Source organism: Vidua chalybeata, chromosome 5, assembly GCF_026979565.1.
Source record: "Vidua chalybeata isolate OUT-0048 chromosome 5, bVidCha1 merged haplotype, whole genome shotgun sequence".
NCBI lineage: Eukaryota > Metazoa > Chordata > Aves > Passeriformes > Viduidae > Vidua > Vidua chalybeata.
In genome coordinates this window covers 16,052,960-16,074,490 of record NC_071534.1, presented here as the reverse complement: position 1 = coordinate 16,074,490, position 21,531 = coordinate 16,052,960, and the positions used below count along the sequence as shown (strand labels likewise).

At 37.4% G+C, this 21,531-nt stretch overlaps 1 protein-coding gene across 1 annotated transcript in view; it reads right to left on the bottom strand.

Annotated features, from left to right (window-relative positions):
• Positions 1–10,183: 10,183 nt before the first annotated feature.
• Positions 10,184–21,531, bottom strand: part of SCYL2 (SCY1 like pseudokinase 2) — a 32,514-nt gene continuing 21,166 nt past the window's right edge. The window contains exons 12-18 of the mRNA XM_053943858.1: positions 21,366–21,498; positions 19,468–19,586; positions 18,760–18,860; positions 18,148–18,214; positions 17,936–18,022; positions 16,717–16,836; positions 10,184–16,123 (exon numbers count right to left, since the gene is read on the bottom strand). Of these exons, the coding sequence (XP_053799833.1) occupies positions 15,473–16,123; positions 16,717–16,836; positions 17,936–18,022; positions 18,148–18,214; positions 18,760–18,860; positions 19,468–19,586; positions 21,366–21,498 (1,278 nt within the window). The 3' untranslated portion in view covers positions 10,184–15,472. The remainder of the gene's footprint in view (positions 16,124–16,716; positions 16,837–17,935; positions 18,023–18,147; positions 18,215–18,759; positions 18,861–19,467; positions 19,587–21,365; positions 21,499–21,531) is intronic.

The following is a 21,531-nucleotide window of genomic DNA, read 5'->3' as shown; positions in this document are numbered from 1 at the left end:
CTTTGTGTTTGGCACATTACCTCACTCCTACAAGGAAAGTTAAATTAAGAACCTGTCAGTGCCTCATCAGGCTACCAGCACAATAATAATTGACTTCCCCTGGAAGTCCCCATCTGAGAGTTGCTATGTGGAGGGCAGGCAGCTGCCCACCCACCAAACCCAGCTCCTGTTCTGCCACAGGCCACCTGGAGTCCCTGAGCCAGTGGCTGTGACTCTGAAACCTCCCTCCTGCCCTACACTGTCCTTCTCCTTCCAGGCTCAGGGGCCACACTTTCCCCCTAACTTCTGTTCAGAGCTTGGTCTACCCAGACTCTACAAAAATAGAGGAGAAAAAAAGAAACCCAGAAAGCGATTCCTCCAGAGAAACAAACTGGATCTAAGTTCTTTTAACTTAAAAACTCCTCATTTAAATTCACATTAAAACCACCTCATGGGTGTTTGAACTGATTGAGTAGGTTTGAGTGGGATGTAAATCTGGACCAAAGCTGTGCAAGGACTATCCATCCACCACTCCATTCCACTTCTAGCTCCTTGTAAGGGCCCCCAGTCTCTGGGTATTAGAATTCCCCATAATACAAACATCAAATATCTGGATTGTCCCAGCTCCACTTTGAGGAAGGCTATTTTGGAAAACACATTTTCTCAGGGTTATGTGAGGCAGGCAAGCAGCTTCCACTGAAATCCTTTATTCCTAGTATGAACCAGGAGGGAAGAAGAGAGAGAGGGAGCATACTTGGGAGCTGAGAGTTTGGCTTTGCTGCAGTCTCTTTTGTTGCAGCACTGGTTAGAGTTTCCTTCTCCTCTTTGAATAATTCATGTGATGTAGAGAAGCATTGGCTCAGCACAGCCAACACATTTGTCCCTGCAGAACAGTCCTCCCATAGCAAGCATTTAGAACATGAGTACCTCCAGATCTGAGCACTACCTATCCACATGCCTCTGGCAGGGCTTCTCCGGGTGTATTTCTCTCTACCTGGGTTGAACAGCAACTGCTCTCACTGCCAACTCAAGGACTGACCAGTGACCCTCCCTGCAGCACATCCCGCTGCCTTGGGAGCAGCTGCACCTCCTCTTCCTCCTCCTCCCACTGCTCAGGCTTGCATCTGGCCATCTCCAAACTGAGAAAAAAGGAATTCCTCCTGGTTTCTCACTCCAGACCCCTAATCCTGGTTTCCCATTGGGGTGTGTGAACAGGCAAAGCAGCAAGGTCACCACAATGGCAAGGCCCAACACGACCACGTGTGTGCATTAAAGCAGCCTCTCCAATTTTCACACTGAAAATGAACCCCAGCAGGCCAGCTGTCAGACACCAAGAGGTACAAATGGGTTTGGGAATATATACATGTGAAACTACAAAACAAAATTGTCTTCCATGCAAACAAACATGTACTTGCTGGCATTTGAGATAGTATTCTGGATGCTCTTATGGCAGCTGAACACTGGAAACCATGGGAGAACCTGGCTCCAAACTGGAAATGGTGCAAACTCCAGTGCAAGGAATTCACTTTGGCAGATGAACTCAGGTTGGAAAGTGGTGTTCAAAACCCATACCTGCCAGCAGCTTTGGAAAAAAGGGTTTTATCTTGCCCATCTTTCTGGTCTTCTGGTCCTGGTTTGGATAAAGAGAGCACAGAACAAACACAACAAAGGAGTTATGCTTAAAATATAGTGTTTTTTTCACTTATCCACACATTCTCTAGTTGCATGTAGCACAGATATCTGAATTCTGTCCTCCATGCATTTGGGGCTGATTCAAGTGGCTCCCTCAGAGATCTATCTTGGCTGGCCCCTGGCAGAGTATGTTCCCCTCAAGGATATAGAGATCTCTCATTAGCAATGCCACTTGCCTCCCCATTAACAGGTTTACACATTTCTCACAGCAGGTTTCCTCTCTCCCTCCTCTTTACTCTTGGCAATCCTTCACTTCCTGCAGGTCTGCAGTGCTACAGCAGTAGCCCCTTTTGAAAGTCACTGATCCTTTCTGTAAGGTCTAAAGAAAGTGTTACTCACTCCTGCTTCTGTGCAGGGAGGCAGCTCGACAGCAGCAGTGCTGCTTCTCTGCTTCCTCCTCCTCAGGCTCACGGAGTAACAAACTGCCTGGATTTCAAAACACTGCTGCAGAGACTGTCACAGCAGCCTGGCAGTGCCCTGCTCCTGCTGGGGTATCATGCACAGGGGCACTACCCAATTCCCAACAAGAATGTGCTGGATGGGGCCATGGCAACACCTGCAGGACTAATCCCAGCACACATTTTGGAGCATCAGCTGAGGAACTCTTCCTTGATGAGACCTAACAAAGACCCAGCTGTCATTGTTACTGCATTTTTCTTTCCTGTTTTAACCTGTGCCCTAATTTTCTTTTTCAGAAATCACACCATGTTGTGATTCTCCTTTTGCTATCTCAGACCTCCTTAAAACACAATGTATTACATAATTTCATTTTAAGTCTGCTGTTTGCAAGCTGGGGCTAAGCCCAAGACACAGCATTTGACTGCACTTTTAAGGAAATATTTTGCAAAATTAAAACGATATGGCTCACATAGCTTGTAGATACTATTGAAACTACAGACTCCTATCTCCAGAGACAACTAGTAAGTGTATTAAAACCATATTTTAGACCCAATACAGACCTAAACCAGCATGCAGACAGCCACTGCTGAGCACTCATACGCCATCACTACCTCAGGTGTTCAAGAGTGAAGTGAGCTGCAAGAAAACTTGAAACTGGCCAAGTGCACATACAGGAGATGTGCCTTCCTAACAAGAGCTGTGCCTTGCAGGCACAGGGCTTGGTTCAGAGTGGTAGCAAGCTCTTAAGAAAACCAAGCTTGAAAATATCAGAACTAGCAATAAACATAACTTATGTGAAGAGTACTTTCTACAGGTACAAGTAAATGTACACCTAGAGGCTATTTAATTTGTTACATTTATTTCTTTTGTTGAAAAACCTTGAAATACCATCTTTAGGCTGCTCCTACCGATGATTCCTCAACATAATGGATGGGATAAAATCTTTGCCACATTTAAAAGAGATTTTTGCTGCTGCTTTCAATGCAGACTGGATAGCATACACATTTCATGTGCTGATTGTCTTGCAAACAGTCACTTCTCCCAATGCTTGTAAAATATAAAATTTGGATCTCTTTACAAATATTACATTATCACAGTAATTGACACCCTGACATTAACCTCCTGAGAGGGAGGCAGTCAAATTTTAAGTCAATTTAACCTTATGATTTCTCTGCTGAATTAACATAAAGATGCTTCACTTTGTGCTGTGATCAACCTTAACAATAACCAAAGGCTGCTGGGCTCCTCCAGTGGAAATACACAAGAATAACTTTGTCAATTTTTAATCAGTTTCTTTTCAGTTCAAGGCATGTGATCACATCCCTGCTGCTTGTGAGATGATTTTTAGATCATAGTTTGCTCTTGTTATTTGGAGGAACCTTCTTTTATTAAAGTGAGATGACTTTGCCTTTTTAGCTCTTACCAAGAGCTCAAAGGGTAGAAAATCCTGAGTGACCTCTCTTACTAACTGAAGATTTCTTAAATTGAACTTAAAAATTTTGATGTTTCAAAACTAAGTATCTTTGAAAGTTTTAAGTGCTCCATTTCTTGCAAATGGAGCAAAGTAATGAAGCAGAGATAATGAATATTGGTTTCATCTGCACATAGGTCTTAGGGTTGGCAGACTTCAATGTTTACAGCACCAGGAGTTTGACAATGCTTTTCCCAAGAACATGGCCTTGATAAAAGTTGTCTGGTAGATTTCATTGAATCATGGAATCATTCTTTCAGGAAAAGACCTTTAAGATCATCGAGTCCATCTGTTAACCCAGCACTGGCAAGTCCCCCACTAAACCATGTCCTTAGGTGGTGCCTAAGACATCCACTCAGATGATAAGCATATTGTATTGTTAGGCATGAAATTTTGGGCCTAAGCCAATTCTTCCTTTGTATTTGTGCAGTGTCTGGTGTACTGGAGATACTATTTCTGTTGGCACCTGTAGAAGTCATTGTAAAAATTACATTAAAAAGAGGGTACTGTAGGAATTCAGCATTCGAGATCTACAGCATCTGCTGTCATAGAAGAGGTGACCTGGGATCCCATGTTGTACAAGGGTTTAGAGTAAATGATCAATCTGGTCCTCCAGGTCTGGAAACCTATGGCTTTACATCTACAGTTTTATGCCATAAATGAAGATAGATTCAAAGACTTCAGAATCCTGATCTCTATTTTACCACATATGGGAACTGAGTGCTTTCCTGCCAGGTTAAAATGCTTCATGTTGAGTCAGCCCAAATCAAATTGTCAGATGTTATGTTTGTTTCTCCGATAACTGCAGCAAAACCAGCACTAATTCCAAGTGGCTTAAAAAATTCCTCTTTAGTTTCTGCTTCCTGATCAGATCACTGGTAGGAAAGACATCAGATCACAGTTGGACAGAAAATAAAAATAGTGACTCCTAGGATGCTGATAACATATAAAATAAAAATGGACATAAGAATTCCTATTGATAATTTTCCTTACTAAAAGCTGCTAATTAAGTACTCATTTCTTACCTTACACTGTACAAAGGCTTTTAAAGCGTTTCTATGTAGAAAGTGCCTATGTGAAGTATGTCTGTTTTTCCACAAAAAGAAAATGGGCAGAGTTTCTACACCATTGCTCTAATACAGATATATTTGATGATGATTTCTATGCATACAGGAATGCAGTTTGTTAATTAAGAATAGCTCCTTTTTTATGTTCACAAGACTGCATAAAGAAAGTCTTGTAGCTGGACAAGAACAATTCTAAAATGTTTGAAAGTTATTTGAAAATTTCTTGTGTTATAGTGACACCTTATGGCAGTTTTATTGTACCTTACAGATAATTTTGAAATTAACATCTCATAACATTTTACAGCCTGTCACTATCAGTAAGGAACTGCTTTGATGTTTTTCGAAAGCTTTTAGTTACAAGTTACTCAAAGGAACATTCCACCTCTTCAAATTTGTGTTTTCCCTTTTCCTCTTACTAGAAAAATACATTTTACAATCTTTGGTATTATCTTCTCTCCATGTTTAACAGATAATCAATGCCAGGCAGTGCAGTTAAAACATACTATTCATAACTACCTGTGGTGATACCCAATTTGTGAATAGTCTCTTGGTTGATTCACTAAATTATACCATGTAGCTCATTATGTTTCTCTAATCCTAGATCTGAACTCTTTAAAAGAAAACATCATGATAGAAGTTAACATTTTTTTTTTCCTTTTAAATACTGCTGGAAACCAAAACTGTGGGACAAGAAGATAAAACTCACTACTACATGAAGATCAGAATTTATAAAACCTGCCTTCCTGGGGCTCTACCTTACATGAATTTTCCAGTGTCTAACCAGAGCTATCTCTACCTACAGCTCTTCCCTCACCTGAGGTGCAAAGTTGGTCCCTCTACTGAAGCAACAGTTACCATAAAACTTACATTAATTCTTTATCTTTGGTATTTTAATAACTTTCATCAAACAAGGGTGGAAAGTGGGCAACAGGTTTGAAGTTGCAAAGGGCTGAGAAGGAATGAGGGAGAAGGATGACTGAGCAGTCACATTAATTAAAAACAGAGATGAAAATCTACAAATGCTCAAGCTGAATTGTTTATGATGAACTGCAGTTAGGGCTTAGTTATGTTAGAATAAAATAAGCTCCAGAATACCTTTCATGTAACCATTTCTTGTTTTAAAATTGACATAGAGAAGCTTAAAATTATAAACTGTTTTTCTTTGAGCAAGATATTTGTTTTAAATCAATATCTTCAGTGTCAACTGTTCAGTGTATTTACAGATGTCAGTTACTAAATATGTCAAATCTCTTACAATCTATAAATTAAAACATTAAAACCCACATGCTTTTGCCATACTTTTAAAGGTATTTCCATTGCTAATCTAGCTGAAACCACTGGCTAAAACCACCACCTAGCATCATCTGCAGCACTTTTGAAAGAATGGAAAGGAAACCAGTTCTAGTTCAATTTAAACCCACTAGTTTTTCAAAACTAAGAAACTGAACAACATAAAAAGCAAAACCTCTTCCCTCACAATGCCTGCATTAAAATGTACTGAAGAAAAATGAACTTAAAAAACTGTATCTTCTTGAAAGACATGGTGATTAGTAACTCCCAGTTCAGGACAATACTTTTAATTACTATTACTTTTGTTCAAATAAATTTTGTTTTAAAACACACAGATTTAATAAAGTTCCTTTCTAACGTCTCTAATCTTTATGTATATTTACATGCTGAATATTTGGCCTACCTTTCACCAGAAAATGTCTGCTACAGCAAAACAGGGAGTGGGGGGAAAAAAGTGACTTATTCAACTTCCTCATCACAGTCATTCAATTTAACAAAATAATTTACAACAAAAAACAAACACAGAGAAATGAAACATTCTAATAAGAGTGTTAAGACTAGATTAAATCCAAGCTCCAGCAGCTGTCCATCAGCAGCAGCAATAGTTGTCAGGACCAATCAGGCTCTTCCATAAAACAGTATCCACCAGCACTCCCTGTACAGGCCCCAGGAATGTGAAGAGAGCAGGTGGGCAGGGGATACAATTTTAAAGAAAATAGGTCCAACCCTGCAGGGTAGACACTAGATACTCTAGCATTTTGCAGATGACAGTTTCCATTGTCCTTCCTGTTTTGTTTTTTTTCCCCTCAGCAATTCCCTGAACTCTGCCTCTCCGCACTGAAGGGTCGCTGTATCACTGCGGCATCTGGATTCAGTAATCCTTCGGGTCACTCACCTGCAGCTGCTTTTAACATTTCTGCTTCAGGCTCACGCTGCCTGTAGAATAGAAGACAAGGCAAACAGATGCCTGCTCATCAGCCCACTCCACTGGCTTGCCAGAGCTGGACCATCAAGCTGAGATGCAGAGCCTCTTGTTAGGTTCCCTTCTGCAGCCCCTCACAGCTTAGCAACAATCTCCAGCTGAAAAGCAACAAGCACAAAATTCAGGCTGTCACTGTCATAAATTCAACATTCCCTTACCAAGCATCACCAAAAAAAGAAATTGTCAGAAACTCCTGAGTTTCTTCTCCCTTCTACCCCTACAGCCATGCACTGCTTGGAAGCACTGATGCAGGAAAAAATTGAAGAGAAAGTAGATGCAAGAAATGGCTTCATCAGAAAGGGCCTGGAAAAGTAGCAGGCACATGCTCCAAAGGAAAATTCTGACAAAGGAAGTGCTACATGTCGGATTGAGGTCAGTTAAATTGGAAATTATGCGTGAAGAGAGACACAAAATTTAAGACACACTTATTTAATCTCTGTAATGTGCAGGAAATCACAGCTTTGTCCTATCTACATCATGAATAGAATAAGGTAACACTTCCTACCTAGCAGCCAGTTAATGATCTGGTTAGCTTAAGAAATATTTAGTGTTCGCTAAATCAAAGAATTTCAGCTGTATGGCTCCAGTTTGCAAAATGTGGCAATGAAGATATTGCAACAGGTATTTGCTATTTCACTGCAAAACTTTTATTTGTAATGGTTGTAAATCAGTAAGACTCAAGCAATGAATTCCTTAGGAAGCATATAACCAGTAAGGATTTAAACTGAAAAAAAAAAAATAAAAATCAGTTAATTTATCAGTTTCCTGCTTGCCAGATAATAAAAAAGAATAGATAAACAATAATTTAATACTGCACAGAATTATTAAAATGTTAGTACTTTATACTGAAATCACTCCAATTGCAGCAATGACATTTAGTATCTATCAAGTCAGAAAATTACAAAGAAAATACTTCTGTTGATAGTTTTATAGAACAGATCAAGAATATAAGCACAGCTTGCATCAAAATTGTATATAGTTCTACAAATAGTTTAATTTTTTTCCTATTTTGTAGCGAAGTAAAGCCAGGGTTTGTAGCATAAGGCTATTTGAGGAAGGTCTACAATTGACACTCCCATTCAATAACAGAAGTATGAAAATGATATTCTAGTCTAATTTTATTTTTTCCTGATTCTCCTGCTTTGATTTTCTAAGATTTTCATTGTAAATCACAATCATTTTAAGACACAATTATTTTGGGGAATTCTTAAAAAATAAAAATAGTAAAAATATCTATTTGGTGCCAAGTTAGGATAGATTCTTCAAATGAAATTTACAGTAATTACAGAGGCATCCGATTGATTCACTAGCATTTTCTTATTTGCAATATTTGAAGTCATTGCTGTGACATTGGTTAAAATGCTTATTCACAGCTTTGGTGCCATAGGTAAGCATTTATTTCATCTGCATGGCAACAGCAGAGTTGCAATTCTAGGTTTTTTTTAGTTCTCTGCTCTAATATTTGATTTTTCTGTTCAGAAAATAAGCAGTAATTCTTCTGTGTGGTGTTTGGTTCTAAAATCACCTGCTGGAAAGCAAGCTCTTCAAGGTTTTGATTTTGCTTACTCTTAAAAGTACTAGGTTGCATCAAGGAGACACAGAGACTGACATGAACAAAGGCTGCCTGTGTCATAGCTTCAGCTCCCAAACCCCTTGCTTCTCAGGTAAAAGATAACAGTATTTTCATTGATGTAGTTACAAATGGAGGTTCTTCTTTGATTGTTTTTTGGCTAATTATTGCAGGAGAGTGTAAAATCTAGTCTTTTGATGTTGTTCAAAAGGTGAAGCATTTTAAGAAATTCCATCATAAAAAGCCAAATAATAATTAGGGCACAAGCAAGACAATGAAAAAAAAAACTTTAAAGAATTGGTACATAAATATAGGTAGGTCATTAAACTTCTACCATTTCTGAGTTTCCAATCATTCCACACCCACAATAGCTTTAATTTGCAGGAAGAAACTGCAATAGATCTGTAATAGTACAGTTTACAGGCAGGTGTCAAACAGAGGAAAAAATATAAGATTTTTTTTTTTTTTTAAGTCTAGGGTTTAAATTTTATGTCTGGAATACTTACTAAATTATTTCAGAGCTTGAATAACTAGTATTTATTGAGCCGCTCTTGGGATTGTGCATGGGTAAGAGTATAAACTGAATTCCTGCTTTGTCAGTTTGGCACAGGAAATCAGAATTCACCTTGTTACCTTATGAACCATTTTGCAATCCCTGAGCAACTGCAGTAGTCTCCAGCTGGTAACACAGCTCTACAAATGCTGACTTAAAAAAAGATTAATCTAAAGTTCTGGTGTATAACAAATCCAAAGGTTGGACTAGAGATATTTAAGTGATGAAATACAGACAATTAGCTGCCAATATCAAAGGATTCCAGGCAAAGAAAAAAACAACTGCAACTGTCTCCAGCTTCCCTGTTTGAAATCTGGATTCATGAAAGAGTTTATAAAATGTTAACTTTACTCCACAACAAACCAAGCCAGAACATCTGGATTTCAGCACTTGAAACCTTCTAGCTTAAGAAACAGGTAGGAGTTATGGATCCTACCAATATCCAGAAATGGAGAGACAAGGAGAACATTACAAGGGTGAGGGACACACCAGTCAGATCAGGACTGTGATTAGCTGAGCAAATTAAGGCAGGCATTTTCTCAGCAGGGGGCTGGCATATGACAGGACCGTGCTCACTTGATGGATACAGCTGTGGAAGGAAAGGGGCTGCTGTCATCCTCAGCAAGTGAAAACAAAGAGAACTGAAGCCAGCTGATGCTACCTTTCCATTTTCACCTAATCTATCTTTTTGTTATTTTACTCTCTTCTCCCACACCATCTCTGGCCAGCAATGATGCTTCTAATCAGATCAGACATCAGATGTCTTGTACTTGAACGACTTATACCATACAAAAAGCTGAGAACTACATTTCTTCAGAGTGCTGGCAAACTCTAACCTGCCAAAGCAGTGTATCTTGAAACTCAGGTTTAGAGAAAGGGCTGGTTTCTGGGTCAATGAGCTGTGAAAATGCAAACTGAGATCACTATGTGTCATCAGAAAAATTAAATGCTAATTTTAGAGGCATCTAGTGTGGCAATTTTCCCCCAGAACTTTAATCCACTGCATGAAGGCAATATGTGATGACATTTTACAAATATCTGGACAGCAATGTCTAAGAAATGAACTCAAAAGTACATGGGATAAAATGTATTTCAAACAAAATGTACAGGGAAAAAGTTTTCTACAGAAGTTACTGTTAGTTAATTTAATGAAAATTATCAATAAAAATATCTTCCAACATGAAAATATGAAAATTCATTTATTTCCATAGGCAACCTAATTCAGAGTACAAAGTGATGTGTATTTCTCAAAACTGTCACTGTACCTTTTACATAGTTTTAAAGTAACTGATCTAAAAGTTGATACAAGAATAATTTTGGTTTTGAAGAGCTGTCCAATAAACCAGATATACACTAATGCCATGCTATGACAGTTCTATTTATGAATCACAGCTGACACAACAACAGTATCACTATAAATCTCATGAGAATTTTAATGATTTACAATCAGAACATAAAACTGCCACTTGTAACAGAGACTGTACAATTAGACAAATAAACAAGTATTAAATATTTTGCACAAGGCCTGAGTTCACTATAACACATTTTGATTTACAGCTTCATCTCATAAATCTGTACAGCAGTTAGACCTGTTCCAGAGAACTTGAAAGACAATACAACTTCAGGGCTTATTTGTTATGTTGATACAAGGGTGAAGCCTGAAAGGCAGGAGCATTTGGTGTATGAATCCAAGGTTTTACTGCCTCATATAATTTTCTTGAAAAGCAGTCAAAACCTAATGGAAGGTAATGTACAAGGCAGAACCTTACTTGAAAATCAGCTAACTCATCTGAAATTCTCTAGATAGGTTTCCTCACAGCTTTCCAAAGGAAAAGTTCACAATGAATATATAAAATGCAGCATATCTCTTAACAAAGAAAAAGAAGGGTTACATATACAATAGGGTATTTTTTTCTGTACTCCCCTTCCTTATGCTTCTTTCATTGGAAATGGCACAAATCACCAATATCCCACCCAACCCCAATAAAAAAACCCTAATCAATAAGCAAAGGTCACTCCAAAGTCCAAAAACTTCATTGTAATGCAAGATCCAGTGTTCATAAACTTAGGTTTAAAAATATTTTCTTTTCTGCTCAAGTCACACAGGTGTAGGCAGACTAAGCATGTATTATTTATAACAGATAACACAAGTATCCTATAATTCTTAGCCTGTATGGAAGCTTTATGGAATTTGATTCAAATCTAGCTTCTCATTTAATCTCTGTTTTTTTGGGTGCAGTTGAACTGAAAAATCCCCAAATCCTATAATCTAGAATATAATCACACTTATCTATCTACAGACACAGGTAACATTACAACAGAGGTTATAATACAAAAGTCAACATACATTTTTCTTACTTTAAAAGGCAATCAGGGTTTTTGTTAAGGTTCCACATAAATGTGAACCAGTTGTTGCTAAAAAGACAAAACAGAAAAGGAAAGTTTTAAAGAATAAGGCTTGAAATGTTGTGCACCTACACATCCAAAAATTCACCCTTTTACTTGGGGTACTCAACACCTGTGTAAGGCCACAACTTCCCCACAACATTTCTTATTCACAGTGAGGAGAACATAGTACCTTCACTAAAAAAAAAAAAAAACAAAACAAAAAAAAAAAAAAAAAAAAAAAAAACAAAACAAAACAAAAAAAAAAAAAAAAACAAAACAAAAAAAAAACTAGCATCTACCCATGCTCACAGTAAAATTTCTCTCCCCATCTCTCAAGTAATTGGTGGACTCCATTACCTTTCAACAGATTCCACTGGTACTGCTGCCCTCCTGCAAAAGCAAGTTCCAAGGGCTGTTCTGTGCCTTATTCACACCACTTGTGTGATGAAAAGGAACAGAAGATTGGTTCCCTCCTCCAGTGAAACCTGTGCCATTTCGTTCCTGGTTTCTCTCAAGAGTCAGAACAAAGGGTTTCTAAGCTAATCTGAAACTCAGTAGTTTTAAGGTTCTCCATCAGCCCAAGCAGAGAGGGTTTTTCAAGCCTCTTTAATACAATCCTTCCCTCTAGCAGGATTAATTTGTTTTCTGTGACTGAATTTTGAGAGGATGCTTCAGACACTTTCATACTTAAACCCAAATGGAACCAAGAGCTCAGATATGGAAAACACTGCTGTCTTGGTGCAGTCATTTAGATACACCAGAGCAGCCAAAGCGCAACTGATGTAAGATGTGCAGCTATTTTCACTTAGCTTCACCTTCTGTAGAAAACAGAATATAGATGAATCACTTAAAGAATAGGAACTTATGCCCTTCCTTTTACCCCTCCTTTACAAATGAATGTAAACTAGATGGGCTGGGCACTTCAGCCCAGACCCTGTCCTCATTTCCACAGCAGAATGAAGGCATGCTCACAGTGGCTGCTCTGATGATATAACCTGACAGGCTTTCACATTTTTTCCTTTAAATTAGGTTGAATATGAAGGGCAGAAATTTAGTGTAATTTACTGTCTTCCTCAAGGCATTGTAAAGAAAAACTTATTACCAGGTTACTATTTCATTAACAGCATTTGTAGTTTCTTAATCAGGTACCAATTTCAAACCTGTGTTCTCTGCTTTACTTTACATGAGGACTAGGTAGATCCTCTGCTTCAGACCAAGCTAGATGTAGCACTGCTTTCCAACCAAGTTCAGCCATAGTAGGCTCCTGGAATACCCACATTTTGTAACATTGTCCCTTCCCCTTTGTCTTTCCCAAAAACCAACCTGGATGTGAAACACAACTGCTGCTCTCAAACAAGTCGCTCTGGCCACAAAACAAGTCTTCCAGCCTCTTGCATGGCCTCAGAATCACGACTTGTAAGTGGAGAGATCAGTTGGCCAAGGATTCCTAAAGAAAAACTATTGTAGCAGGAGCCAAGTGGCACATGGCCACGGTGACTTATCTCTTGCAAGTCCTCTTTCCATTAAGTTAAGAATAAATAATTCAAGAACTTCAAACACAATGAGTTTTCTGACACACTAAGCAAGAAGCAACTATGGAATTGGAAAAGGGATTGGACCCACTGGTTTTGGTTTTTTTCTTAAATTTTTAAATAACTGGAAGATTTTGTTAGAGCTTTTTTAAGTACCCTTTCTAGTTTTCTTTGTTGCTCTTCTACTCCGGGCATTCTGAAAATTGCAGCAAACAAGAGAAATCAAATTTATGTTTTCAAATATAAATGGAAAAAGGTCCTATTGCTTGAGTCAGAATTCCATTGTATTACCATTTCATAAAAGAGCTTATTTTAATTTGAACCTGTAGGATGTTTTTTTTTTACCTTGTTCTTACAAAATAGATTATGTTCCGGTATAGCCCATGCCAAAAGCACATACCCCAAATCACACAGTTTAGGAGGTCTAGTATATGAAATCATATCATTTTTTTCCACTTTCCCTGCAATAGGTTAAACTAAATCCAGTTGTGAAAAGCTCCCAGTCCAGTGAGATCAGTGACTGAAACCCCAGATCAGGACACTGACTTTAAGAATGCCTTTGCCATACATGTATTAATTTAATACATTGTAGAGTCCTATTAGATGTTTTTAATATAAACTTATTTTCCAAATGATTTAGAGGAATGCAGATTCAAGTAATTCTTCAGAGGCTTCCCTTAGGTTACCCTAACAAAACACAGCTTTGAAGGGTTGACATAAAAGAAGACATGAGTGTGACTGAGTGTGTAGAGTGCCAGCAACCGTAAATGAACTTATATAGTTCAACAGTTCTAGTATTGTACTTACATTTACATGGATATTTTAACATAACCTACAATGTTTACCATGAATATTAACAGCATGTAAGCATCACAATGTTTTCCAGGTACTGTTTTTCAGACCACAAATTTATTGGTCCCAGGTATTTTAAAATAATAGGACTAATGCAGCAGCTATAATACATAAAGAATTCTTTAAGAAATATGCTTGATGCTATCACGGCTTAGAACTGTGGAAGTATAACAAAATACAAGTCATATTTACAGCATAAGGCCCTTTGGTTTCTTAAGCAGCAAACAAAAGTGTTTCTTCAGTGAAAGGCTTGGAAAAATAAAGCAGGTAGGCTTTCCATAAAAAAGGTAACTAGTTCTTTCCTTCTCAAAATAACCATTTATAGTCTTCAAAATATTAGGTAAGAAAGCTCTTGAAATTCTTAGGGAAAAAAAACGTTAAAACTCAACAGTAGTATCTGGCAGAGCAGAGAGTCCACCATGGGCAAGCTGAACATACACCTGAAAGTAGAAGAAACTACTATCTGGATTTCTGGAGACCTTTATTGAATTTAGAATATTACAATAAAAAGGATCTGAAATACCTGTGTATTTATCATACTCTAGAACTTACAAATCCATATCTGAGAAATCACTTCATGTCAATCTATCCTTCATGAGGACTTGATTTAAACAAAAAGTAAAATGAAATAGTTCACTCCAGTCAAGGCAATTTATGGCAGTCTGCTTTTTCAGAAAACCCTGTGCAAATTGTATAAGGCGATCCTTTTTCGTCTCAATTGAGCCAAATATTATTAATTAATTCAAGATATTTCTGTGTAACTATGTAACGTGTTTAGTTACATAGTTGGGGCAGTCAGTATGTGAATTTTACATTTACATTCATTTTTTGAGGTTTCATAACTACAGGGTTTTTTTTCACATCAGTTAGAAGCAGTATCATACTAGCCAAAACAATGGAATATACAGTCAATGTGATGAAATCACCACATGTATTTTAAAATCCTGCTGAAGTGGTATGTTGCTTTTGCTATGGGGCTTGTAACAAGGATCTGGCATTATAAAAGAGATTGTAAACCAGCATGACCTTTGAAGCAGTGTTCTTACTCTGTCCCAACCTTGAATCAAATTTTAGAACAATTTCTTATGCCTGATGAATCTTGTTATAGTTTACTACCACATTCATTACATTAGCTTACATGAGAGAAGGAAGTCAAAATATGCTCCCTTCTTTGTCTCACCCACAGTTATTGGTTAGAGTGCTCTCTGTATAATTTAGCTATCAAAATTTTTAGGCTAGCGTAAGAATTTTCTTTTTGCAAACTGTCATAGGACAAAATGACAGCTTGTGAAAATTCAGGTAACATGAGTAATTCTCCAGGTTTGCATCCAATAGCAGCATTATCCCCTAAACATTTTTGCTGAACTTAAACAAAATTTCGTAGGGAATTTCATTGGACTTGACTGAATTCACCTCTGAATAAATTCTTTTTCAGATGAATATACAAATCCTACCTTCAGCACTCTCATGTTGGTAAAGAGATAGGAAATCTTTAGCATGTAAGATGACTTTGCACTTACACAATTCCACTGCAGTACCAGGTGAATGAAACATCAGCCTTTTTTCCTACCCAAGAGTCTTTACTTTGCTGTGTTGAAAGTTTCCCCAAGTTATATTTTATTAATCAAAACAAGATGTTAATCAGCTTACCCATGATCCAAATTTCATCAATCTTTGAAGGAAGAAAACAAAACACTTTACCCAAAAAGATCTTTTAAGTCATTGCTAGCTGAGCTGCTGTTTGTTATTGTGTTTGCTGGTTGTGCAAAGTTCTGAGGAGAAAAGAAAGGATTACCCTGTATACCAAAGCCTGGCTGTGCTATCATGTTCATCTGAGGTCCCAAGGCTGTATTGCTCGCATTCGGGGACCCTGGTGGTGGCACAAACTGATTAACCCACTGGCTTGATTTCTGTTGAGCCAACTGCTTCATGCTAACTTTGGGTTTTTGAGGACCAAAAAGATTATCTAAAGCAGACATATCTGGGGGTCTGTTTTGTTGTGTCAGTGGAGAGATTGCAGATGCAGCATTCATAGGACTGTAATTTGGCATATTGGCAGGTGGTACCATGTTCATCTTGGTTGCTCCTGCTGCATTTGGACCACTGAAGAAATTCTGAGTAGCGAGACCTGCTCCCATGGTGAATCCAGCAGTCTGAAACCCCATATTTGTATTCAGTCCGTTTGTCATATTTCTCTTTGTGTTGTCAATGGGCGATGAAAATCCCATTCCAACACCCACAGAAGGAACAGAAGAGAAGCTGTTTGAAGATGCAACTTGAGCTTGGTTGATAGGACGGCTGGTCAAAGATGACATATTATCTATCAAGGTATCTGTCAAATCTTTTGTCTGCAGAACACATAAAATGCAATTAAATGTTTTACCTGTACAGACACTTTGGCAACAGTATTTTATCGTTACCCCTGCAGGCCTGGTATTAATTTTTCAGAAATTAGAACTCACTGCACAGAATTGGGCATGAAATGTAATAATACACAAGAGAAATTACATTATTTGTGTTCTTTGCTACTTAGAACTAATTGTTCTGCAGCTTTAATTTGACATCTGAGACTACACACAAAGCATTACTGTGACTATTTTCTTAAATGCCCCATTCCTACCCCCAAATCTTATACATATTTCCTTAATAAACTCCTCAGAGAAAAACCTTTCTTAGTATGTCCTTTTTCCTTATCTAGTACAATGACCTTTCAATAATAATGATACCATTGGAAACTCCAGCAATTTAAAAAGTGGGAATATTGCTAATGATGCAAATGGAAGGCACATGAAAATTTAATTTAGCTGTTCTCAGATGTGTCATTGTACCACCAGAGAAAACAAAAGTGACTCACAGCAGGAAAAAAATGCTAAATGCATACAGCCCTTGAAAAAGCATCAGAGCTCCAATGGAAACAGTGCAGTTGTTTGTTCTCTCTCACCTGCTTCACTGGAGGTGTTATTGTAGTTGCTTGGGGCTTAAGAGGTTGCTGGCTTTTCAGTTTCTGTGCCTGTTCTTGTTCTTTAGCTAACTTTTGCTTCTCTTCCAGTGTAAGTGAGGCCTTTAAAAGGGAAAGTAGTGGTAGTAAATTGCACAAAATGGTTATTCTGACATTCCTATTTTTATTTTATACTAGCACTGTTTCAATAACATGTGGTAAACAATACAATTATTTACACAAAAGAGAAAGGCAATAAGTGAAATCTACTATAATATTTACCATATTGCTAGAAAGTACTTTAAGCAAATAAATATAATATTAAGAGCAGCATAATGACAAATTTGGGCACATCTCAAATAAAAGAGATATATATCAGCAAAACCACATTAGCTTTGTTTCCTTAATATTGGGCATAAGAAAAAGTATTCTTCACAGTTTTTGTTTTTATATGGTTCCTAACTTGATCTAGAAATGCAATTGACCATGGAGTTGAAAAGGTAATTTCATTTTAAAACTGCTCAAGAGTCTTTTGAGGATTTTAACTCCACTTTTAATAATGAATGATGAAATAATTAAATCACTCCCCCTTAGTCTAAAATTAATGCAAGGATTCAGATAATTAGCAGGAGAAATGATAAAGCATATAGATTCTGGGGAGCCATTTCCATAATGACTAGTACGAAAGAATTTTACAATACTTAAAGCTTATGTTTACTGTATTACTGCTTATATATTATGTTCTGCTATGTTTTTCCTTCGCTTCTTGTATTTAACCACATACTGACTGTTTTCACTTAACTTTGAAAGGTACAGTAAAAGTTAGTCTCTGCTACTACTTAAAATTCTACAATTTATCTTCATTTCTCTTTGTCATTTTATCATAAGGATCCCTATTTTGCTTTTCCTACCTATATCCAGTGATGAAGTTTCAGTTTCATTTAAATCTATAATTAAGGAGAAAGAAAATGACCACAAATTTATAATCCTATAATTGCTGCCTACGTCGTACAAAGATATTTTCAAGGAAAGGCTTACATGGAAATTGAAGGATACGATCTGAATGCTTTTCAAGTGACTACATAATGTGGTGTGCTATATATAAAAGTAGTTATTTTTTCTACTAAAGCTTTAAATATGGTACCTATTTACACATTCTTTTTCTGCAACCCTATCAGCCTTGTATTAGACAGAGAAAAAAGAATTACAAAATAAAGCATACCTTTCTCTGTATTGATGACATCTCATTCTCTTTACTATCAGATCCACTAGTTAGAAGGTCAGTTCCGTTATTGAATACCTTGTCAAGCTGTTTAAGTTCAAAGGAAAAAAAATCTTCATTATTTGAAATACTGTAATTTAAGCCTATGTAAATATTGAGTATGTGATTTTAAATTTCAATGTTTAATGTGTAACTTACATATTGTTACTTACCTGATTGCCTGTACCACTAGATCTTGCCTCTTCTGCCCCACTCATTTGGTTGGCTATGTCCAAGGATCTACATAGCGCAGAGAATATTACAACAAGACAACTTTGCAATCACATCCACAACACTAATTTAACAATGTAGATCATTCTTCTGCATTTAAATAACACCAAACAATTGCATTGAGAGCAACTACTTCTATATAATGCCTTCAGGAGACTGGCAAATGTTCCTCTGAGAAACAGTAAACATCTCCTAATAATTTCCCATGGTCTTCATTTCGCCCTTTGAGGAAGGTGACCCAGACTTCAGATATCCCAAATTATTTTGTGTCAGAAATCTCGCCTCATATCAGGCTCCATAAAATAGCTCCAAACACTTCAAAATATCACAGCCTTCTAAAAGGCTGCAATGTTTATGTTTCTCTGTGGTTTATTTCTCAGCAACTACAGGAAAGCAGCTTAGCACATAGAAGTGGATCTTCTGACAACCATGCTTATTTGAGATAATTCTCAACTACTGAACTTAGAATTACCTGACTTATTTATTGCTATGGCTAGATTTCTCTAACATTTGCCAAAAAATTACTACTTCTCCAACACAAACATTACACTTACTTCTGTTGCTCTTGCATGACATGAAGTTGCTCAAGTTTTGTTTTATGCTCTGCTTCCAATCTATTGAGCATATCTCTTATAACACAAATAAAAGAATTGAACTGGAAAAGAAATACATAAGAAATTTGGATTTTGCAGTGATGGAATTCAGATAGGTGTAACTTAGCAGTAATACCTCAAAAACCTACAATACACAATGTAAGACAAAGTGTAGACTTTTAAATAATTTATACTCCACCTTCATTACCGTGCATTAGATAGCAAATTACAACCAGAGTGCATCCTGAACCAGGGAAAAATACATGCTACTAAAAAAAATTGAAATGAGCCAATGCAGACAAAACCTCCACATATGAGTATTACCAGATTAATTTTCAAACAAACAAACCAACCTATTATTCCCTTTCCCAATATTTCATAGCAACACAGCATTTTATTTTAATACTTACTATGTTAGTAGCTAACTGCTTTTGCAGGGTATTTGGAAGGTGACAGTATTAATTTTGAAGTTTTACACTAGATCAGTTAAATACACTAAAAAAAACAAGCTTCAAACACAGAACTACAGTAAAATTGGGAAGAGTTTTTGTATTGCTTATTTTCACAATAGACACAGACATGCAGTAATGTATGAATTTTTTTTTATTACAACAGTTTAAATTTATTCTCTGATAGCTGTCAAAGCATGCAAAACAGTCACGTTCCTACCTGATTGAGATTAAGATTGTTCTCAATACTAAGGGGAATCAGATGGGGCAATACTTTTCCTGCAAGCTGTTCTTTGGTAATTCCCAGCTTCTTGTGAGTAAATGTACATTTGTAAATACCTAACACAGAAGATCAAAATAGGAGAAATTGTTAAGTTTGGTAAACAATGTGAACAAACTCAAAGTAGCACACTCACATATATTGATCATCTGAGTAACCGCTGTGTTTATCTGCAACCAGGGACAAGCGTGACCAAGAGAATCTTAAAGGCTATGTACTGATCCACAACAAACAGCAAGAGGCTTTGCTACAATTCAGAACAAGATGTCCAAATTCATACTTTGCAGCTATGAAACCTGATATTAGGGAATGTATTGTTCTGGCCAATTATCTGAGAATATGCCTCTTTGAATAGATGATGTGCAAGTGATTTGCCACAAACTGACACACTGCCACTTGAGGAATCAAGCTGCATCAACTGAGGATGCGTCCTCTCCTGGCACACTACAAGTAGCTAGGATTAACATTCATCCTGCTCTCTGATTTGTTTTTACAAACACTGTTAGCTAGAAGGTCTGGACTGTTACACACAATATCAGAACTCATGCATAATCTTTATCTGTTTTAAAATCACTGAAAAAAGAATCCTGGCAGGCATGAGAGATCCAGTGTTAAGCCCAAACATTCTGTTCTGTTTCTGACAGGAGGAGTCCTCTGCTTAAATAGTCCAGGTTCTGGTGGGAAACACTGAACATATTAGCATAAAAGACACAGCAGCTTTCCTCACTTTCTATAGTAGTAAAACAGAGCTGTCACCAAGACAAAGATGGTGAAGGATGGCACTGTGATTCTGGAAGAAAGGAGAGCCTGAGTACATAAAACTGGTTTCAGTCCATCATTTCCAAACTAGGATTCACTTACTCACTGTATCCGAGTAGAATTCAGAATTAACACAACTGAAGCAAAAAAACAGAGTCCCTTATTCTTAGATAGCAAATAAAAGTCAAAGCTGCAAGGGTTAAGGGAAACAGGCCGTTTCAGATCAGTACAGATAAGATGCCTTCTTGCTGCTTTTGAGCAAATAAAAATAATGCTGCCATCACATATTAGTACAGTGTTTAATGAGGGTTACTGGCAGTGCAGCTGAGCTGTTATAACTGGTCTACACCACTTTGGTGTCAGGAAGAGAAATAGTCACTCTCTCCCAGACTTGGCCAAGGAGTCACAGCTGCTCCTTGGCAGTGACTCTGGTCATCTAAACTCCTTAAGCCCATTCAATTTGCTAAAATCACACATCCTACAATAGGCAAGCACCAAGTGGCAGTAGGAAAGCTTAAGTGGGAGTGAGTTTCCCCTTCCAGAAGTACCAAGCCATGAGATTTTGTTAGTCATTTTGGGAGACCTCACCCAGACTGTGTTCCATTTCTGCCCACAGGCACAACTGTGTGCCTAAATAGCCAACAAAATGAGTCTAACAAAACCTGCAGTAAAGAACAGGAGATTTTTTACAACATCATTTATAGCATCTGCTGTGCAAGAGTGGCAAAAGAAGGCAACAGTAACAACTCAAAAGGTCCAGCATCTGAAAGATAACAATTCATATATTCCTCTGAAGCAAAGCCTCTCTGACTCTGTGGAGCACCCAGTCCATGCAAGTGTCACAGCCCAAGAACTGCAGTGAGTACTCAGAACTGTACCAGGCCCTGAGGATTGAAAATATATGTACTAGTGCTCAAATGTCATACATAAGGTAACTGAACAGGGACATACTCAAGAACTAGAAAGTGTATCCCTAAAATAACTATTAAAAACTATGTAAACATGTTCAATGGTAACACAGAAAGCTCTTGGATTTACAGTATCAAAGAACAAAAGAGAGAGTTGGAAGTATTAGTTACCTAAAATTCCCATGAGCACCGCAGGTTCCTTTGATGGAATTTGTTGTAGAAAAGGTAAAATATCATCAAGCACAAACCATTTATCCAAGTACTCCAAAATCTTGCCCAAACACACTAGTGAATTTACCCGGACCTGTGAAGTATGATAAGAATTAAACAAGCTCTT